We start from the raw sequence: 19,192 nt of genomic DNA, 5'->3' as shown, positions 1-19,192 counted from the left end.
CTACCCTCAACTTACTCCACAAAGGCATTTTTGGACAATGGCTTTGCACCTTAAGAAATGAAACAATAGTGAACTTACCTCAAGCTCTCTTGTTCTTTTGCTCCAACAGGGGATTTGTTATAGTCTCCATTCATAGATAATCGCACCCGTTCCATATCTTCCTTGGAGAACTTGATCTCCTGAGTACGTCTCCTTTCGTCCTCACGTCGTCGTTCCTAAAGTATACATCTTTATTAATTTCTAATTGTGCTATAATTATTCTATTATATCAAGAATAGCTTTCAATTCTTACCTTGCTTCAACCAAGTGTTCATATTCATCATTATGCAAAAAGATTAAAATGATAGAGAAGAATACAAAGATTGCCTAGCTCTTAATAAAAACAATGAAAAAATACTTATACTCTATTAATCTAAGCTTACATCAGTTATCCTTTGAACTTCTTTCCTCTTCATGTTTTCTAATCGTTCTTGCTCTTTTCGGGCCACTTCTGCTTTGCGTGCCTCTTCCTCTCGCTTCACCTGTGCTTTGAATTCCTCCTCGAGCTTATTTAAGGAACAATTCATTTTAATACACAAATATAAAAACCATTCCTTTTCGAATAATATCCATAAGTCTTGTAAATTATTAAATACTAAAATATTCGAATAATATCCATAACTAAAGTCTTGTAAATTATTAAACACTAAAATATCAAAGAAATAAAAGTTATTGAATATTGTACCAGAGTGAATCTTCTAATAGGATCTAGCTTGTCCTCTTGAGCATCAACAGTCTTCAAGAAGTCATCATGTCGACGAATCAATTCTTCCACTTCATTAATTGACTCTCCTAAATGCTCATCCTTTACAACAGTTTCACGTGACTCAATCCATGCTTCTAGAAGTTGTGCATCCCTTAAGAAGACCTTGAGTAAAATAATACTCACTATGAGTCAAAATGAAATTACAACATGTAATAATGATAATTGGAAACCCAAAGCCCCACTGCAGCTGGGACCAGTCCTTGGCACTCTCAATGATCTCCGAGAATAAACTTTGGTTGATATATGAAGATACAGATACAGGTCCCCACAATCATACAGTTAGCACAGACCGTTTTGCAAACTTCTTGAGTATGCAAAATGGTCCACATTTTTTGGGGCCTGTGTGATATCTTGTTCACAAAAACCATGCGGGAGAAAATGACGAACTGGCAACCTTCGGCCATCCATCCATGCAATAGCCACATGAAATAGAGCCAGTCAGTGTGACTCCTTCAATAGACCCCCCCCCCATTGTCACAGAGTTTTTTTTTTTGTCTTTCCTCGCGGTGTTCACCGACCTTTGGGGTGTGCCCCGCCTTTTGTGTGATGGCTGGACATTGCACAGTGCATGATAACATTGTGAAAGTGATTGAACTACACAAAGTGGGAAAGAATAATCAAGAAATAGCCAAGGCAACAGAGGTGACCGAGTGCACTGTGCCCCAATTCCTAACAAAATAGCATGCAGGCAGTAGGGTTGATAAAGTGCCCATCCACAAACATACTGGGGGCAAGGCCTTGAAGATTTCCCCAAAGGCATTAAGACTTGTAAAACGTTAGTTGAACCTTAACCTTTCTATAACTGCAAAGGAATTGAAGGAAAAGAACCCAAAGGAAAATATTCAGAAGTGGCTAAATTACTCAAAGTGAAAACACATGTGATGCCCCTCGTCACTGCAAAACAAAGGTGCCGCCGTGATTGTAAAAACTAGGACCTTGTTTAATGGTGTAAGGTCCTTTGGACCAACAAATTGACCTTTTGTATAGGTGAGAGCAAGGTAATGATGGTGTGGAAGTCTCTTACCACATCAGCGTGTGACCAACGCTTGACAGTGACAAGTATTAAGCACCTGCCCTATTTTATGGTGTAGGGTGCCCTTGGCTATGGTGGTTTGGGGAACCTTGTAATACTCTCTAAGGGCCAGACTGTCAACTCTAAGTGCTATATTAACCTTCTGGAGAATTTGGGGGGGGGGGGTTGCAAAAACTGGATGAAAGATCCTTCAGCAGGACGGCGCCCCTTGTCACACCTCAAGGGTGGCCAAAAAGTGGCTCAGTGATAGTGAGGTCAACTACATAGAGGATTGGCCTGGTCAGCCACCTGATATTTCCCCCATAGAAACTTATGGGGCATCATGAAGGCATGCTTTTGTCAGGAGGGCAAGTCTACGATTCCCAAGCTTGAGATAGCCATCCAGAAGGTGTAGGAGGTAATTCCCGTTTCCTACAGTCAGAATTTGGCCAATTCTATCCCTAAGAGATTCCAACAAGTCATCAAGGCCAAGGGCTTTCCCAGCGTGAAGTAGCATTGTTGAAGTGTTTAATTATTTTTTGTAATTTTTTTAAATAGTCTGATTGAAATTTTTCACATATATTTCCCAAGTATGCAATACAATCTGCACCCTTTGTAGCTCTAATCCCATATACAAAACCTAGGTAAATTAGTTAAATGACTAAATATCATTTACTACACAATATACACATGTATATGAAATATTAATTTACCCCAGTAAAAAGGTGGAACTGTAGGTCAAATGGTATTAATCAATAACCAAACAAAATTCTAGATATACATACTCTAAGATCCAAATTCTGGTCATAAATTCTTGATCTTGATTGCCAGGAATCTAATAACTGTGTTCTTCTGTTCTCCAGAGTAGCAATTTTTTCTGCAATTTCTTCGGCCATAAAGTGTCCTTGATCTATAAGAGCATTTCCTGATGCACTAAATTTCTCAAAGGCATCAGATCGAGCATCAATTTCAGTTTTATATTCCTTATGCCTGGCAATAAGTGTCTCAGAACTTGACACATCTTTTGGAAGCTCTGGCGCGGTTACTTTTGCTATGATCTCGTTGATCCATGCACTGTTCAGAAATGCGAAAGGAAGAAACAGACTTGTTAATAGGTTTAACACTGACTAAATTATGTCTTTTTGGGTCCACTCTAGTCACTTATATTAGCAATTTCAAAAATCTTGAAAAGTACATCTATGTGTAAAACTGAACTACAGGAACATAAATATAATTAATGACACCTGTACTATACTACTAAATCAATCAATCAATCCATTGCCCCTGGTCACTCTGACAGAAGACTGCAACCTCTATTACTAAATATTACTACAAATACATACATATACCACAAAACCTTCTACTCTTTTCGAGTGGGTGGCTAAGTCAAATTACATACATCCACCCTACACCCATCCAAAAACTCAGCTGCTGTCCCTCTCAGTTTAGCACCTCATAGATGATTGGTCATTCCATCCCTGCCACAATGGTTGGGTCAGAGTATATGCACCAACACACAACACTTCCATAGCAGTGTCCCAACAACTAGTGTTCTTAACCTCATCTTTCCATTATATCTATTCTGGTTGCATCAATTCATCATCCATTCCCTTCCCTGCTCAACATTCTTCTTTGACTCATGGACCCTTCACCCCATCTATCAATCTCTTTCTTAGTCTTGCCCTCAGGTTCACTCTATACACCTCTGCCTTCCGCACTCTTTTAGCTAGTCTTTCTTCACTCACTTTCCAGAATCCCACATCACCCCAGAGTTCTTTCATCAGGCCTATATGCCAGCTCCTTTTCCATACCTCCTCTTCTCACATCCTCCTTCCTACTCTACCCATACATACAACACACAATTAAAACTACTCACATTAGTTCCCTGTAGTCATCAAAGTATGACTGCAATTTCTCTGCCTGATACAGTTTGTCCTTTCTTTGAGCAGACTTATCTAAAAGGTCATTCCACGCTTCTACTGTTTCCTCATGTTTCACTGAAATATGCTCACGAGCATCAGGGAACAACTCTGCCAGTCGTTTGGCTTCCTCAACAACAGATTCAACCTAATGCAGATGATTTTATATTAATGGGTGATTACATAAATCATCTAATTTGTATTATATCAATTATATTTTCTTTCCACTTAATCATTGTCCCAATATATACAGTACTTCTTTTAAATCTTTACTTGTTCTTTCACAGCTGCTAAGTCCCTTTCAAAGCCTTGGTGACGCCTAGCAAGTCCCTGAATGGTTTCCAAGTCATGACCATAATCTTCCGATGAGATGATAGCATCCTTTTCTGCAATCCAACTAATAGTTTCATCAGCATTGCGATCAAAAACATGCACTTGTTTGGCACCAGCTAAGGCTTCCTGTCTTGCCGATGCTAATTCCTTTAAATCTTCCCACAACTGCTGCACCTCATCAATCTGATTATATAAAAATTAATTGATAGATAAATATGAAAAATATAATAAAAATTACCATTAGTCACAGTTTTCAACTACTTTTAGTATAAGCATGACAAAAGGAATAAATTAAAATATCAATAACCTTTTCCTGTATTCTCTCTGGTTCTGGATGTTTATCTTCAATGTGCTGCTTGCCTGTTGTCTTGATATGTATTACTTTTTCTTCACTAGCCATAAGTGTTGTCATAAAGGACTCAAACTTTTGAATTAAAATTTCAACATGTTCAACATCCCGACCGTAATCTTCACTTGCAGCAACTGACATTTGCTCATTCACCCACTCCACTACCTCCTCACACTCCCTTAAGAATTTGAAAAGTTTCTGACTGCCCTCCAAGCGTTTGGCCCTCTTCTCTCTGAGGTTCTTAAGTTCATTGTACAACTCTTCTACTTCACTCTGTAAATAAATAAAATAAATGTAATCTAAAGAATGAACAACACATTTCTACAAGTTCTTCCTTCACGGTTTCATTTTTAGCAAGGCTACACCAAAGGAAAATGCTGGAAATGCATATGCTTAAAAAATCATCCATCAGGGATATGACAAACTGAAATAAAGAACTCATCACCAAGGGGTGGAAATAAACATAGGTGGTAAGAAGGAGGCATTAACTGTATAATACCACAGATATTACATCAACAATCATAGTGAGTGACCCTAATGTATGTATTTACCTAGTTGTATTTTACGGGAAGGGGAGCTATGCTCGTGGTGTCCCATCTTTATATCTCATTTTATCTAAACTATTTTTAAATTCATGTATTGTTTTTGCACACACTACTTTCTCATCTAACTTGTTCCAAATGTCTATTACTCTGTGAGGAAAGCTATTCTTTTTCAGATCTCTTCTATTGCTGTCTTTCTTGATTTCCTTTCCGTGTCCTCTTGTATTTCTATCATCCCATTTTATTAGATCCTCTCTATCAATAATTTCTATGCCTTTCATGATTCTGTAAATAGTTATCAAATCTCCTCTCTCTCTTCTTTGCTCTAATGTCTGTAGCTCAAGTTTTGCTAGTCTCTCTTCATGATAGTTTTGAGTGTTGGTGCCAATTTTGTAATTGCTCTTTGTATTCTTTCAAGTTTTGTTATACATTTTTTTGTATTTGGTGACCACATCGTTGCTGCATATTCCAATCTTGGTCTTAATGTGATCAAGTTAAAGTGCTTAGGTTTGATAAACAAAAAGAGACTGTACTTGAATAACAGTAACACAAGTTTCTACATTAACCCCAATATATATCTTACGAAGTCCATAATATATGCACTCTCTCAAGTCCATGCATACCCCAAACATACTTACCTTTTGCTTCATATTTTTTCTATACACCTGTCCTAATGCAAGACAACTGACCTACAAATTGTCTTGGGTTTAATATAATAAACCCAAGACAACTTGGGTTCATACAAGGAAGATCATGTACCACAAACTTGATATGTTTCTACTTAAATTTAATAGACATAGTGCAAGAAAGGAATGGATGGGCTGATTGTGCCTTCCTGAACTTACAAAAAGCTTTTGACAAAGTACCACACAAAAAAATATAAAAAAAAAAAAAAAAAAATTGAACATGAAGGAGGGATACAAGGGAACCTACTAAAATGGATGGAGGACTTCTTGATTGGTAGAAAGATGAGAGTAGTGCTCAGAGAAAAATATTCAGGTTGGAAAGAGGTGATCAGTGGAGTACCGCAAGGATCTGTACTGGCTCCAATAATGTTTGCTATTTATGTGAATCATCTATACACAACAATTTTCCACTCACCCCTATCTTGTCTTCTTCCTTCCTCAACAGACATATATTTCTTTGCAATTAAAGTCTCCCATGAGTACCGCATTATTTCCATCCTTCAACATCTCATTTAATGAAGATTTCATATCCTCTATGTCTATAACTCTACTAAAGAGCTTTCTTTCGTACCCACTAAATTAAGAGAACTGACCCTCATTGCCATTATCAAGAAGAAACCTTTTTGTGCCTCTTTGTAATCTAAAACCTATGTATTTTGCTTCAACCTTGGGTATATGTTTACATTGTAATGCGACGGACAGCCATCTTGTGGTTTCTCTGGCCTGTCATCGTTTTCTTCCATTTCACTTCAATTACACACTATTTATGTTGTAAATTAATCATTCTGGGTATCCATGAGCACTCTTCTTCCCATATATCACACCCTAGGCAGTCTATAATTGTATCACTATTGATTTTTTTTTTTTTTTTTTTTTAAGTATTTCAGGAGCACTAATATATGCGCATTGTCACTATGATGAATATGTGTGTGTGGGGGTGGGGGTGTGGGGGGTGGGGGTGTGTGGGGGTGGGGGTGTGGGGGTGTGGGTGTGTGGGGGTGGGGGTGTGTGGGGGTGGGGGTGTGTGGGGGTGGGGGTGTGTGGGGGTGGGGGTGTGTGGGGGGATTAATTTCACTTACCATCTTTGCAGTAATATTTTTACTATCAAAATGTCCTCTCTCTGTCAGCCTAGAACTTAGACCTCTCAGTTTTTCCATGGTAGAGTTGAAATTCACAATATCTCGCCATAGATTATCTAACTTCTTGGTATGGGATATGACAGAATCTTCATCCTTTCCATAGTCAAGGGACACAAGCAATGGGCGCTTTTCACGCATCCAACCCTCTGCTTCTCCAGCTTCACTGTAAAACTATAATGACAATGGCATTTATTTAATGCAAAGTTAAAACAATACATAAATATCACATCAGAAAAAATAGTATATACACCTTGTCATGATATAAAAAGTTTGTTCTTGTTTTCAGGTATGGTACGCCATCTCTCTGTACCAGCTCAATACATACATATACCAAAGGGCCCTTTTTCCTTTTAAGGTAGATTAATCTATTCCAAACCCACTCAACATATCAGCATATGAAAAAATATACAAACTAAATAGCAAAGAGTTTGCTCTTTGATACTTGTCCAAATTTCAGCTTTTCCCCCCTTACAAGCTCAAACCTAATTAAAACAAAAATCTGTTCAATATAATAAACCATTCATATATTGGGGACCCTGTCTACATTGATGGATATATTACATACAAGAAAAATGTATTCAAATACATACCATCTGAGACTCTACTGCATCAAGTAACCTGAGCCTCCTAATACTTGCTGAATCTTTAAGACGAGCATGACTTTTCAAGAGCTCACTAATTCGTGTTTCAATGTCTCCAACTGCAAAATGACTAGATCGAATCATCTGCTGAGCTCGACTATTCACACTATTGATAACTGGCTCATGTGCTTGCATCTCTGCCTCCAATGCCTGTAACAAGTACAAAAAATTATTCCATACATATATACATGTATACAGGAGTCCCTCAAATAACGCAGGGGTTAGGTTCCTGAAATTACCACATATGACCAAATCCGCATATGCTGATTTTCTATAATAAATACCGAGAACCGTATGTATGTGTGTGTGTGTGTGTGTGTGTGTGTGTGTGTGTGTGTGTGTGCGCGTATGTGATGTATGTGGTGTTTGTGGCATATATGTATGTGTTTGTGCATATATACATGTGTGTGTATGTGGCGTATATGCATATGTGTATGTGGCGTATATGCATGTGTGTATGTGGCGTATATACATATGTGTGTGTATGTGGCGTATACACGTGTGTGTGTGTGTGTGGCGTATGTATATGTGTATGTGGCGTATGTATGTATGTGTGTGGCGTGTGTGTGTGTGTGTGTGTATGTGTGTTCACATGTACAAGTAAGCATGTGCATGTGTGTGTCTGTGTTCGTATGTGTGTGTACACGCACACGCATTGACAACATACACTGGTTGTCTAACACATGTCTACGTGTGCGTGTCTACACGTGTGTAAGCATGTGTATGTCTGTTTTTGATCTCCCAAACCACCACCACCAGTAACAACAAGAACCTCATAAGAGAAATTAAGACACGACAAGCGCAGTCATTATCAGACTTATTAGTTGTGTTCCAAACGAAAGAAACATTACACTTCAACAGGTTGACACGTAACCGCAGGCAGCCACCCACAGCTATCCTCTAGCCCCACACCCTTGTTTGAGCAGTTCCCAGTGCACATAATGACCGTGTTATATGAGGATCAACTATACAGGTAAACGTCGACTTACGATGGCCGCGACTTACGATTGTTCGACTTTACGATGACGACGACGACGACGACGATATGATAATTTAACCCCTTCCATACGGTGCCGCACACGTAGGCGTCATGAGGAGCAAGTGGATTCGCGACGCTGCCATATCGGCGTCTTGATTATATTTATTGTAGTCGCCCCTGTGTTTTTACATTCTCTCATATGTGCCCTGAATCCCATTCTCTGTGGTTTTCAAAATTCGCGGGTGAAAGAGAGAACGATCGATATAAGCGGTGACTATATTTTATGATGCGAGTATTATTACGTCACGTCGTACGGCTGGCATTGGCTGCTGCCCGCGAGATTTAAGTTTCGTACTGAAAATACATATTATAGTGTTTGAATATGGTAAAAAGGATAAAAATAATTAAATAAACTACTGTACATGTTTAATAGGCTATATTCAGTATCTCTGGTGGTTAATATACAGGTAGGCTAGGTACAGTGACCACGGAACAGAGTGGGGATCGACTTACGATGAGATCGTCTTACGATGGCTCTATCGAAACCTAATGCCATAGTAAGTCGACGTTTACCTGTATATGGTAAAATAGAAAGCAGTCACCAAAAATGTTTGCGATGTTGCTGCGTGTGTGCGTATGCGTGCCCGACTTGGCGCGAATTATAAAACGGTCATCTACATTTGAGATGGTTTTGAAATAAAATCCGCGTATGATTGAATCCATGTTATTCGAATCCGCGTTATTTGACTCCTGTATATACATACATATACCAAGGCTTATTCCCCCTTACAAGTGAGGTAGCCAAAAAGGAAAAGGCATAAAATCATTTCCACCCATTCCATCCCTGAATACACTCCACACCCCTCCACCCTCCCTCTTATCTTAGCACCTCCTGAATGACGGGTCATCCCTGCACCTTGTCCACTGCCCTGGGTCAGAAGCAGTGTCACAAGACACAGCACATCCACAGCAAGGCCACTTCATTAAATCGGCAACCCCCCCCTCTCTGTCCCCCCATGCATAAAAGGAGAAGATGGGGAGAAATCCCTTTGGGCTGCGTCAAATTTTGCTCACACATACTACCTCACCCCCATTCCACCTCGTGCATCACATCATCATCCATATACAACAATTCTCCATTCACCCATCTTCTGTCCTCTCCCGTCATTCCTCAACAGACATTCCCCTCTTCCCCAAAGCCCCCTTCACCCCATCCATCCACCTCATCCTAGGACGTCCCCTCATGTTCACTCCCTCCACATCTGCCTTCCATACCTCTTTTACTAGTCTTTCTTCACTCATTCTTTCAATGTGTCCAAACCATCCTAATACTCTTTCATCAACCCTATCTCCCAACTCCCTTTCCATCCCCGTTCTTCTCCTCACCTCCTCATTTCTTACTATCTAGCCTAGTAACCCCCATCATACTTCTCAGACACCTCATCTCAAACACATTCAAACTCCTCTCTTCCTCTCTAATGTTTCATGTTTCTGCTCCATACAGTGCTGTTGGCACAATCACTCTTTCATACAGTCTCCTCTTAGCATCCATTCCCAAATGTCTATTCCTCATTACACTCTTCAATCCACCAAGGCATTTACTCTCTTCTCTCATTCTATATTCTACCTCCACCTTCACTCCACCTTTTCCTGCCACATTTGCACCCAAGTATCTAAAACTATCCACTTCCTCCAGTTGCTCTCCCTTAATGCTCACTTCCAGTCTACTGCCACTTTCACCCCTTGTACATCTCATCACCTTACTTTTACCCACATTTATCTTTAGCTTTCATCTATCACATACTCTTCCAAACTCTGTCACCAGCTTCCTCAGTCCCTCCTCTGATCCTGCCACAAGCGCAGTGTCGTCAGCAAACAACAGCTGGCTCACCTCCCACTTTTCTCAATTTTCTTTAACCATCTCCAATCCCTGACCCACTACCCTTGCATTTACCTCTCGCACTACCCCATCCATGTACAAGTTGAACAGCCAGGGCAACATAACGCATCCTTGACAAAGTCCCACCTTTACCTCGAACCACTCACTCTCTCCATTTCTAATCCTGACAAGCTCTACTACTCTCATAAAAACTCTTGACTGCTCCCAGAAGCTTTCCTCCTATCCCATACATCTGCATAACCTCCCACAGTGCCTTTCTGTCTACCCTATTGTAAGCCTTTTCCAGATCCATAAAAGCCTAAAAAACATCCTTCCCCTTTCCTATAGCTTTCTCACATATTTGTCTTACCACAAAGATCTGATCTACACAACCTCTACCCGTCCTAAATCCACACTGTTCCTCACCAATTACTCCCTCTGTTCCTCTCCTAATCCTCTCAATCAAGATCCTCCCATAAGCCTTCCCAACTACATTTAACAAGCTAATCCCTCTGAAACTACTACATTCACACTTGTCCCCTTTTCCCTTGTACAAGTGGAACTATACAGGCACTCCTCCAGTCCTCCGGCACTCTACCCTCTCTCCAGCAAACATTAAATAACCTCACCAACCAGTCCATCACTGTACATTCTTTTTTTTAGACATTCTGCATGACATCCATCCAGACCAGGTGCCTTACCTGCTCTCATCATCTTAACAACTGTCTTCACTTCATCCTTCCTTATTTCTCCTACATTTTCCTCACTCAGCACTCTCATTTTCTTAGCATTTCCCACTGCAACTATCTTTCCCTCCCTATCCTCCTTCACATTTAGCAACTCCCTAAAATATTCTGCCCATCTTCCCCTTACTGCCTTCTCTTCCATTATCATCTCTCCATCTGCACCTTTTACCTTTTCTTCTCTACTTGATTCGCCTCCTCTTCCTCTCTTAATTTCTTTCCAAAACATCTTTTTATTACTTTCAAAATTTTCTGTCATACTCTTACCCCATTTCACATCTGCTCTCCTCTTTGCCTCCTTTACCTTTTGCTTTACTTCTCTTTTCTTTTCTTTGTACCTCTCATATGACTCCCACGTCCTATTTTGTAACCAATCTGTGAAAGCTCGCTTCTTTTCTTCTACAACCTTCTTTGTTTCCTCATCCCACCATTCACTACCCTTCCTTCTATTTCCTCCTGTACTTCTTGTTCCACACACCATCCTTGCACACTTTGTGTCTCCCTCCTTGAACCATCCCCATTCCTCCTCCACACCTAGCTCTACTCTATCCTTCACTCCCTCCCACTCCTCCTTCAGCTTCTTCTTGTACTCCTTCTCCTTTTCCTTTAAAGAGTTCACTCTAAGCACCTCCCTACCTTTTGTCCCTTTCCTCTTTCTCTATCTATCCTCTACTCTCAACTTACCTTCCACCAAAAAATGATCTGATATTCCCCCACCCTCTCCCCTTAGCACATGTACATCCTTAACTCTTCCTATCATAGTCCTATTTACCACTACATAATCCATCAATGCTCTATCTACCACCCTTCCATCCACCACCCTCTCTCATGTGTACTTATGCTTTGACTTTCTTCCGAAACACTGTATTTGCTATCATCAACTCTCTTTCTAGACATGTTTCCACCATCAACTCTCCACTACGATTCTTTCCTGGAACTCCACATTTCCCAACCACTCCATCAATTAGACCATTTCCTACCCTAGCATTAAGGTCTCCCAGTACTATTACATTGACATTTCTTCCTAAATCCTCTATGCACTCATTTAAATCTATCCAAAAGGCCTCCCTTTCTTCTATACTCTTCTCATTGCCAGGCCCATATGCACTTACAAAGACCCACATCTCCTTTCCCAGTTTCACCTTCATCCATTTTATCCTTACACTCCACTACATGTTTACTTATCTCTTCACTTACTAGAATAGCCACCCCTTCCCTCCCTCGCCCTCTCTTCCCTCCTGATAACCTCCCACTTACACTCCCAATATATATATATATATATATATATACACACACACACACACACACACACACACACACACACACACACACACGCACGCACGCACACACACACAAGTTAGATGAGAAAACACACACACACACACACACACACACACACACACACAAAGGACTTTTTCTCCTTTACAAAAGTAAACCAATGTCAAAAGGCACTATTCCCCTCCCACCTATTTCAACCACACCCACTCCACTCCCATTCACCACCCCTCCTTCCCTCACTCTTATCCTGGAGAGGAGTAGCCAGAATATATCCAAACTTACTGCAAACTGCTGCATGTAAGAAAAATATTGATCCAATATACGAAAACCTTGGGGGAGGAGGTGGAGGTAGGGAGAGGGAGAGAGAGAGAGAGAGAGAGAGAGAGAGAGAGAGAGAGAGAGAGAGAGAGAGAGAGAGAGAGAGAGAGAGAGAGAGAGAGAGAGAGGGAGAGAGAGGGAGGGAAGGAGAGGGAAGGAGAGGGAAGGAGAGGGAAGGAGAGGGAGGGAGAGGGAAGGAGAGGGAAGGAGAGGGAAGGAGAGGGAAGGAGAGGGAAGGAGAGGGAAGGAGAGGGAGGGAGAGGGAAGGAGAGGGAGGGAGAGGGAGGGAGAGGGAAGGAGAGGGAAGGAGAGGGAGGGAAGGAGAGGGAGGGAAGGAGAGGGAGGGAAGGAGAGGGAGGGAAGGAGAGGGAGGGAAGGAGAGGGAGGGAAGGAGAGGGAGGGAAGGAGAGGGAGGGAAGGAGAGGGAGGGAAGGAGAGGGAGGGAAGGAGAGGGAGGGAAGGAGAGGGAGGGAAGGTGAGGGAGGGAAGGTGAGGGAGGGAAGGTGAGGGAGGGAAGGTGAGGGAGGGAAGGTGAGGGAGGGAGGGAGGGAGGGAGAGAGGGGGAGGTGGAAGGAGAGAGGGGGAGGGGAGGGAGGGAAGGGAGAGAGAGGGGGAGGGAGGGAGAGAGAAAAGAGAGCAGGGAGAGAGAAAAGAGAGCAGGGAGAGAGAAAAGAGAGCAGGGAGAGAGGGGAGAGAGCAGGGAGAGAGGGGAGAGAGGGGAGAGAGGGGAGAGAGGGGAGAGATGAGAGACAGCCAGAGAGATGAGGGGCAAAGAGAAAAGAGGGTGAGACTCACTTGATGTTTCTTTTGCAAGTTTTGTACTGCAAGAAGAGAGGATCCCAGGTCTTCACTGGATGCCAGAGGTTCCTTTTCACTGAGCCACAGGAGTTCATCTTCAATATCATGATAGAGCTGTTGTAATAGCAAAGCATCCTCAAGATTATCGTGCCTTATTTGAACTGGTTCATGAAGAGATTCGTATCTGTAAAATAAAACAAAACAATCCAGTTAATGTATGGGTATTGGTCTATGGAAAAGGTCTCCTAATTTCTTTTCCATTTCCTCTGTGTAGTCTTTCCATATTTATTTTTGGGGTTTATGAATGTTTTCTTTTATGTTGGATTTATTTTTACATCTAGTTATATGGTGGTCTTTGTTGAGCAGGGGTTCAGGGGACATTTTGAGAACTGTGTGATGCAAGTCAAAACTTATGAAAAGCTGTTCTTACCGTTTACTGACAGCTGTGGTTCTTTCCATGATTTCTTCACTCATGAAATGTTTTGCCGAAACAAAGCTCTGTGCCACATCCCTGGACTGGTCAATATCAGACTGATGATTACTAATGTCAGACTGTAAATGCTGATGTTTCTTCAGGAGGTTCTGGACCGATGTCAAGTCACGCCCGTGGTCTTCTGACTGCAGCTGGGTCTCAACCTCATCCATCCAAGAATCGAGGTCGTCGAGGGTTCGGTTGAAAAGCAAAGCCTGTAAGGTTCATAAAAAATAAAAGTTTACAAAGGAACATCATATATATGCCAATGGGCCTTTTCTGCCTCATAACCCATCTAAAAATGAATTTGTTGTCTTCCTCCTATTTTATTCACTTGGGATGAAGGACCATTCCTGTATTCCACTACACCTCTCAGATATATCCTCGGAGTAACAAAAATGTCAGTGCTATGGTTACATACCAACACAAAAAATTTAACAGGAAAAAGGGAGTATGTCCTTACCTGTCCTTAACTAGGATCATAGGTGGGATTTTCTCAACAATTAACTCTGTCAACAATCTGTCTGTGTTTGTGGTATTACTTAAAGTAAAGAACACACAAATTCTGTGAACATGTCAGAGCAAGTTTCTTTACTTTTAGATTAAACTATATACACACCTGGTAGGCTTCATTTAGCCTGTCCTTCTTCAACTGAGAGGAATCCTGCAACTGCTTCCAGAGAGAGTCTAAACCATCCAATCGAGCCTGGATCTCTTGATCTGCGTAATGCCCTTCAGTAATAAGCCCTTCACCTGTTTTGCAGAAAAATAGTATGGTTATGTATAGTTTATATCAGGAGAATATCACTGCCAAATTCATTCTTATGGCTAATTATATCTATTTTATTTCATTACATTACACAGACAGGGGTTGCGTGGATCAGGTTTTTGTGGCAAGACATATGTAAGAAAGCTTTAAGAAAAGGAAAGGATGTTTTTTTGGCTTTTATGGATCTGGTAAAGGCTGACCCAAGGCAGTGGACAAGATGCAGGGATGACCTGTCATCCAGGAGATGCCAAGATATGAGGGAGGGAGGCAGGTAAATGGGAGTGGTTTATGTGGGGATGGAATAGGTAGGAGTGGATTTTATGCCTTTGTTTTCTGGCTACCTCCCTTGTAAGGGGGAAACAGCCATTGGTGTATGTGTGTGCGTGTGTGTATATATATATATATATATATATATATATATATATATATATATATATATATATATATATTTATATAAATATATATTTATTTATATGTATATATATATCTGTATATATACATATATATATATATATGTATAAATATATATATATATACATATATATACATATATATATACATATATATATATATATATATATATATATACACATATATACATACACATAAATACATACACATATATATACATACACATATACATACATACACATATATATACACATACATATATAAAATATACATTTATAAATATACATTTATAAATATATATATATATATATATATATATATATATATACATATATATATATACATATATAAATTTCTAAAGTAATTTTGCAAGGTACATTTAGCTATATCTTACTGTATTTCCTCTGATCCAAGCAGTGAGCAGGGGACAGGGATGACCCTTTATCCAAAAAAAGCTAAGATGGGATGGGCATGGGATGCGTCAAAGGTAGGTGTGTATACTTTGACTTGGCCACCCTCCTCACAAGTAGGAAATGGCCTTTTGGTATAACAAAAAGTAATTTCCCTTTTATAAGGTGAATACCCACCCTTCACCCATTAATACCCGTTTGCTGTCCCTTTTATCTTGTGAATTTCACTCTTTCACCCTTGCAAATGAAGAGTTATCCCTGTCCCTTGACCACTGTTTGGGTCAAAAACAATACTGCAAAGCACTGCACTCCAACAACAGGGCTAAAATGCCAATGCTGGTTAAACCCCACTTTCATTATATATAGACAGCCCTCCCACTTATCCACTAAAGATTACACAACACTTTCAAAGCCATTTTTCTGCAAGAAATTTCTTCACCATTTACATACCTTCTTGCACCACAGCACTGACCCGCCCCGAATTAGCCATGACCTCTGCTTCAAATGCTCCATGTTTCTGTATCTTAGACTGCAGGTTGGTTGGGTCACGATAACTTTCATCACATGCAACCTGAAGTTTCTCCGATATCCATCCTTCAACCTTGAAATCCAGAAAAATGTAGATTAAAAAGTGTACTGCACCATGACAGATTTAGCTTAGCCCTTGTATAAGTTACACCCCAGTTTTTTAATCTAAAATCAGATACAAACCATTGCAAACTTGTACACAAAACTGTATATGCTTTCAACCAGCCAACACCGTGTACGGATAGAAACTATCCTTATCTCAGCAACCCTGGGATGTATTTTTACCTCATATATGTTCCTGAGAAACTGTTGCAATAATTTTGATTCTTTTAATTTCTTGCCACGCTGCCTTGAAGAATATTGTAGACGATCCCTCTTTTCTGTTACCAACTTAAGGCGTCGTTGAATACCACCTGAATCATAATGGTTGTCATCTAACATCTCCTTGGCAAGCTCTTCTAAGCGTTCTATCTTACTGCCCTGAGCTTCAAATGTTTTCTCAAAGCTTTCATGCTTTCGTATCAGAGTCTCCACAGCCATCATGGAGTCCTGGATGAAGAAAAGTAAGACATGTTAAATCCTTACCTTTGGCATCTTATAGTGAAGACAAAATACAGAGATATCTCAAAATAAACTTACTTCAAACCAACATCCATTTGTCTGAGTGTAAGCAAGGAAACATGTAAATTATTAGATAAATTATGCCATTACATCTTTGAGCACATAGAAGTAACAGTTTATTCCATTTCCACAGATCTACAAATGCATGGTACTGAACAAAATTTTAATGAAAAAATTACAATACTTAAAATCAAGTTAGCAACATGAATTATATTCATATACCAATAGACTACTTCCCCCTCATAAGGAAGGTAGCCAAACTGAATTACTTACATTTTAAACATCAGATTAAAAACAATAAAATTATAAAATTGAACATAATTAAACATATACAGGCAGTAAGTCTTCTAATACACAAATTTTGTTGAAGGTGATGCTGTTTTCTGCATTAATAATTTTCTTGGAGATACTTTCAAAAGATCTCACTAATCGCCTTGTAGCAGGGTCTACACTCTGTAGAACTCGTGCATAGGTGGACATATTCTCCGATCCGGATTTCAGCTCAACTGAGCCTTCTTAAGGGAGTGTGTCAAATGTCATCAAAGTGCGATATTCACCATGCAAAATTATTTGACTAGGGGAGATCACACGATAGATTGAAAATTATGCATAAATTATCTCCTCATGCTTCTGGCCTACCCCGTGTTCTCATAATTAAAACTTTGAAGCTTACCCCTAGGTCATCATTGTTCAGGAAGGCTTCCTTACTGGAAAGCCACGAGTCAGCTTGGTCTGCCATTTCAATAAACACCTGCAGCTTGTGAGCTTGGGTCAACATTCGTTCCCTGTCTGCCCAACACTTATCAACCTGCATAAATGTAAAATTGCCTTAACTTTACAAGCAATGAACATTACTAACATATGAATAAAACAGTAAATAAGGATACGAATAAGATACTGATATATGCATAACAATGAACATGTTTGCCAGGTGTCACTGATCTATACCATCAAGGGGCAACACCAAAAGGATGAATGGAGGTCAGACCACCAAAAAAGCTCACTTCTTGATTGGATCCAGACACTGACCTTTTCCTCAGTAGCATTAAGAGACTGCAAATGTTCCTGAATGATGTCCTTGGCAAAGTGGTCATTATCAATTAGCTTCCCACCAAACTTTCGAAGTTTTCTGAATACATCTTTCCGTCCATCAATTTCAGCCTGAAAACACGAAAACCTTTAACAAAAATTTTATTACTTCATACAAAACAATACCCTGTCTGAGGTACTGGCTCTCCATCTGGGGTATTAGCTGCATGTTATCATGGGGTTAATAGCAGCTAAGTAGCATGCAGCCGATACTTTAGGGATATGAAGTGGTTAATACTGTCCTGTATCACTTCTCCAAATATTCATTTCCTTGTTTCACTGAACCCTGTGGTAGGGGAGAACAATACTGCCAAAGAATGTTCCCACTTGAGTCGTAGAAGGCAACAAAAAAGGGACGGGGATAGGTCTAAAAGGGAGGAGGTAGGCAGTATGTTTGTGAAAAGAAAGATGGACATTTTGGCATTGAGTGAAACTAAGTTGAAACATAGGGATGAGTTTGAGTTTGGGAGTGTAGTTGGGAGAGAAAAAAGGACAAGAGAAAGAAGGGGTGGCTATACTAGTAAGTGAAAATATAGGTAAACGTGTGGTGGAGTGGAGGGAGGTTTCTTTGAGATTAATGTGGATGAAGGTGAAACTGTGAAGGGTGATGTGCATATGGGCCTGGTAGTGAGAAGTGTGTAGAGAAAAAGGAGGTTTCTTGGAGAGATTTAAACAAATGTATAGAGGGTTTGGGAGATCTTAATGCTAGGGTAGGAAATGAACAAATAAATAGAGTGGTTGGGAAGTGTAGAGTTCCAGGAAAAAATCATACTTTAGAGATGATCATAGACATGTGTCTAGAAATAGTTCATGATAGCAAATACAATATTTAGCAAGTCAAGCAAAGTACACATGGGAGAGGGTGGTGGATAGAATAGTGGTAGATAGGGCTTTAATGGACTATATAGTGGTACCAGGTGTATAGTAGAAAGAGTTCAGGATGTATATGCTTTAATGGGAGAGAGTGGGGGAATATCAGATAATTTTTTGGTGGAAGGTAAGTTGGGAGTGAAGGATAGATGGAGAAAGAGGAAAAGTATAAAAGGTAGGGAGGTGCTTAGAGTAAACTGCTTCAATGAGAAAGAAAAGGAGAAGGAGCACAAGAAGCTCAGAAAGGAGTGGGGAGGAATGAAGGATAGAGTAGAACTAAGTGTGGAGGAGGAAGGTAGGGAGGTACTTAGATTGAACTGCTTAAATGAGAAAGAAAAGGAGTATAAGAAACTGAGAGAGGAGTGGGAGGGAGTGAAGGCTAGGGCAAAACTAAGAGTGGAGGAGGAATGGGGATGGTTCAAGGAGGGAGTCATAAGGTGTGCAAAGATGGTGTGTGGAACAAGGAGAACGGGAGGAAATAGAAGGAGGAGTAATGAGTGATAGGTTGAGGAAGCAAAGAAGGGTGTAGAAGAGAAGAAGCAGGCATTCATAGATTGGCTACAAATTAGGACATGGGAATCATATGAGAGGTACAAAGTAA

General features: G+C 40.2%; 1 protein-coding gene across 11 annotated transcripts in view; it reads right to left on the bottom strand.

Moving 5' to 3' along the window:
- Positions 1–19,192, bottom strand: part of kst (spectrin beta chain, non-erythrocytic 5 kst) — a 377,873-nt gene that overhangs the window by 74,372 nt on the left and 284,309 nt on the right. For all 11 annotated transcript variants that reach the window (XM_076172895.1, XM_076172894.1, XM_076172904.1 and 8 more), the window contains 16 exons: positions 17,662–17,793; positions 17,306–17,440; positions 16,297–16,560; positions 15,934–16,084; positions 14,513–14,646; positions 13,852–14,108; positions 13,419–13,605; positions 7,376–7,576; positions 6,726–6,956; positions 4,377–4,691; positions 4,010–4,252; positions 3,694–3,884; positions 2,603–2,891; positions 725–907; positions 423–545; positions 79–215 (listed from right to left, as the gene is read on the bottom strand). In XM_076172895.1, coding sequence (XP_076029010.1) covers positions 79–215; positions 423–545; positions 725–907; positions 2,603–2,891; positions 3,694–3,884; positions 4,010–4,252; positions 4,377–4,691; positions 6,726–6,956; positions 7,376–7,576; positions 13,419–13,605; positions 13,852–14,108; positions 14,513–14,646; positions 15,934–16,084; positions 16,297–16,560; positions 17,306–17,440; positions 17,662–17,793 — 3,173 coding nt within the window. The remainder of the gene's footprint in view (positions 1–78; positions 216–422; positions 546–724; positions 908–2,602; positions 2,892–3,693; positions 3,885–4,009; positions 4,253–4,376; positions 4,692–6,725; positions 6,957–7,375; positions 7,577–13,418; positions 13,606–13,851; positions 14,109–14,512; positions 14,647–15,933; positions 16,085–16,296; positions 16,561–17,305; positions 17,441–17,661; positions 17,794–19,192) is intronic.

This window comes from Oratosquilla oratoria, chromosome 33 (genome assembly GCF_046742065.1).
Source record: "Oratosquilla oratoria isolate Oo_2021 chromosome 33, ASM4674206v1, whole genome shotgun sequence".
Taxonomy (NCBI): domain Eukaryota; kingdom Metazoa; phylum Arthropoda; class Malacostraca; order Stomatopoda; family Squillidae; genus Oratosquilla; species Oratosquilla oratoria.
The sequence above is the reverse complement of the archived record's forward strand: the minus strand, read 5'-3'. Positions and strand labels throughout refer to the sequence as shown.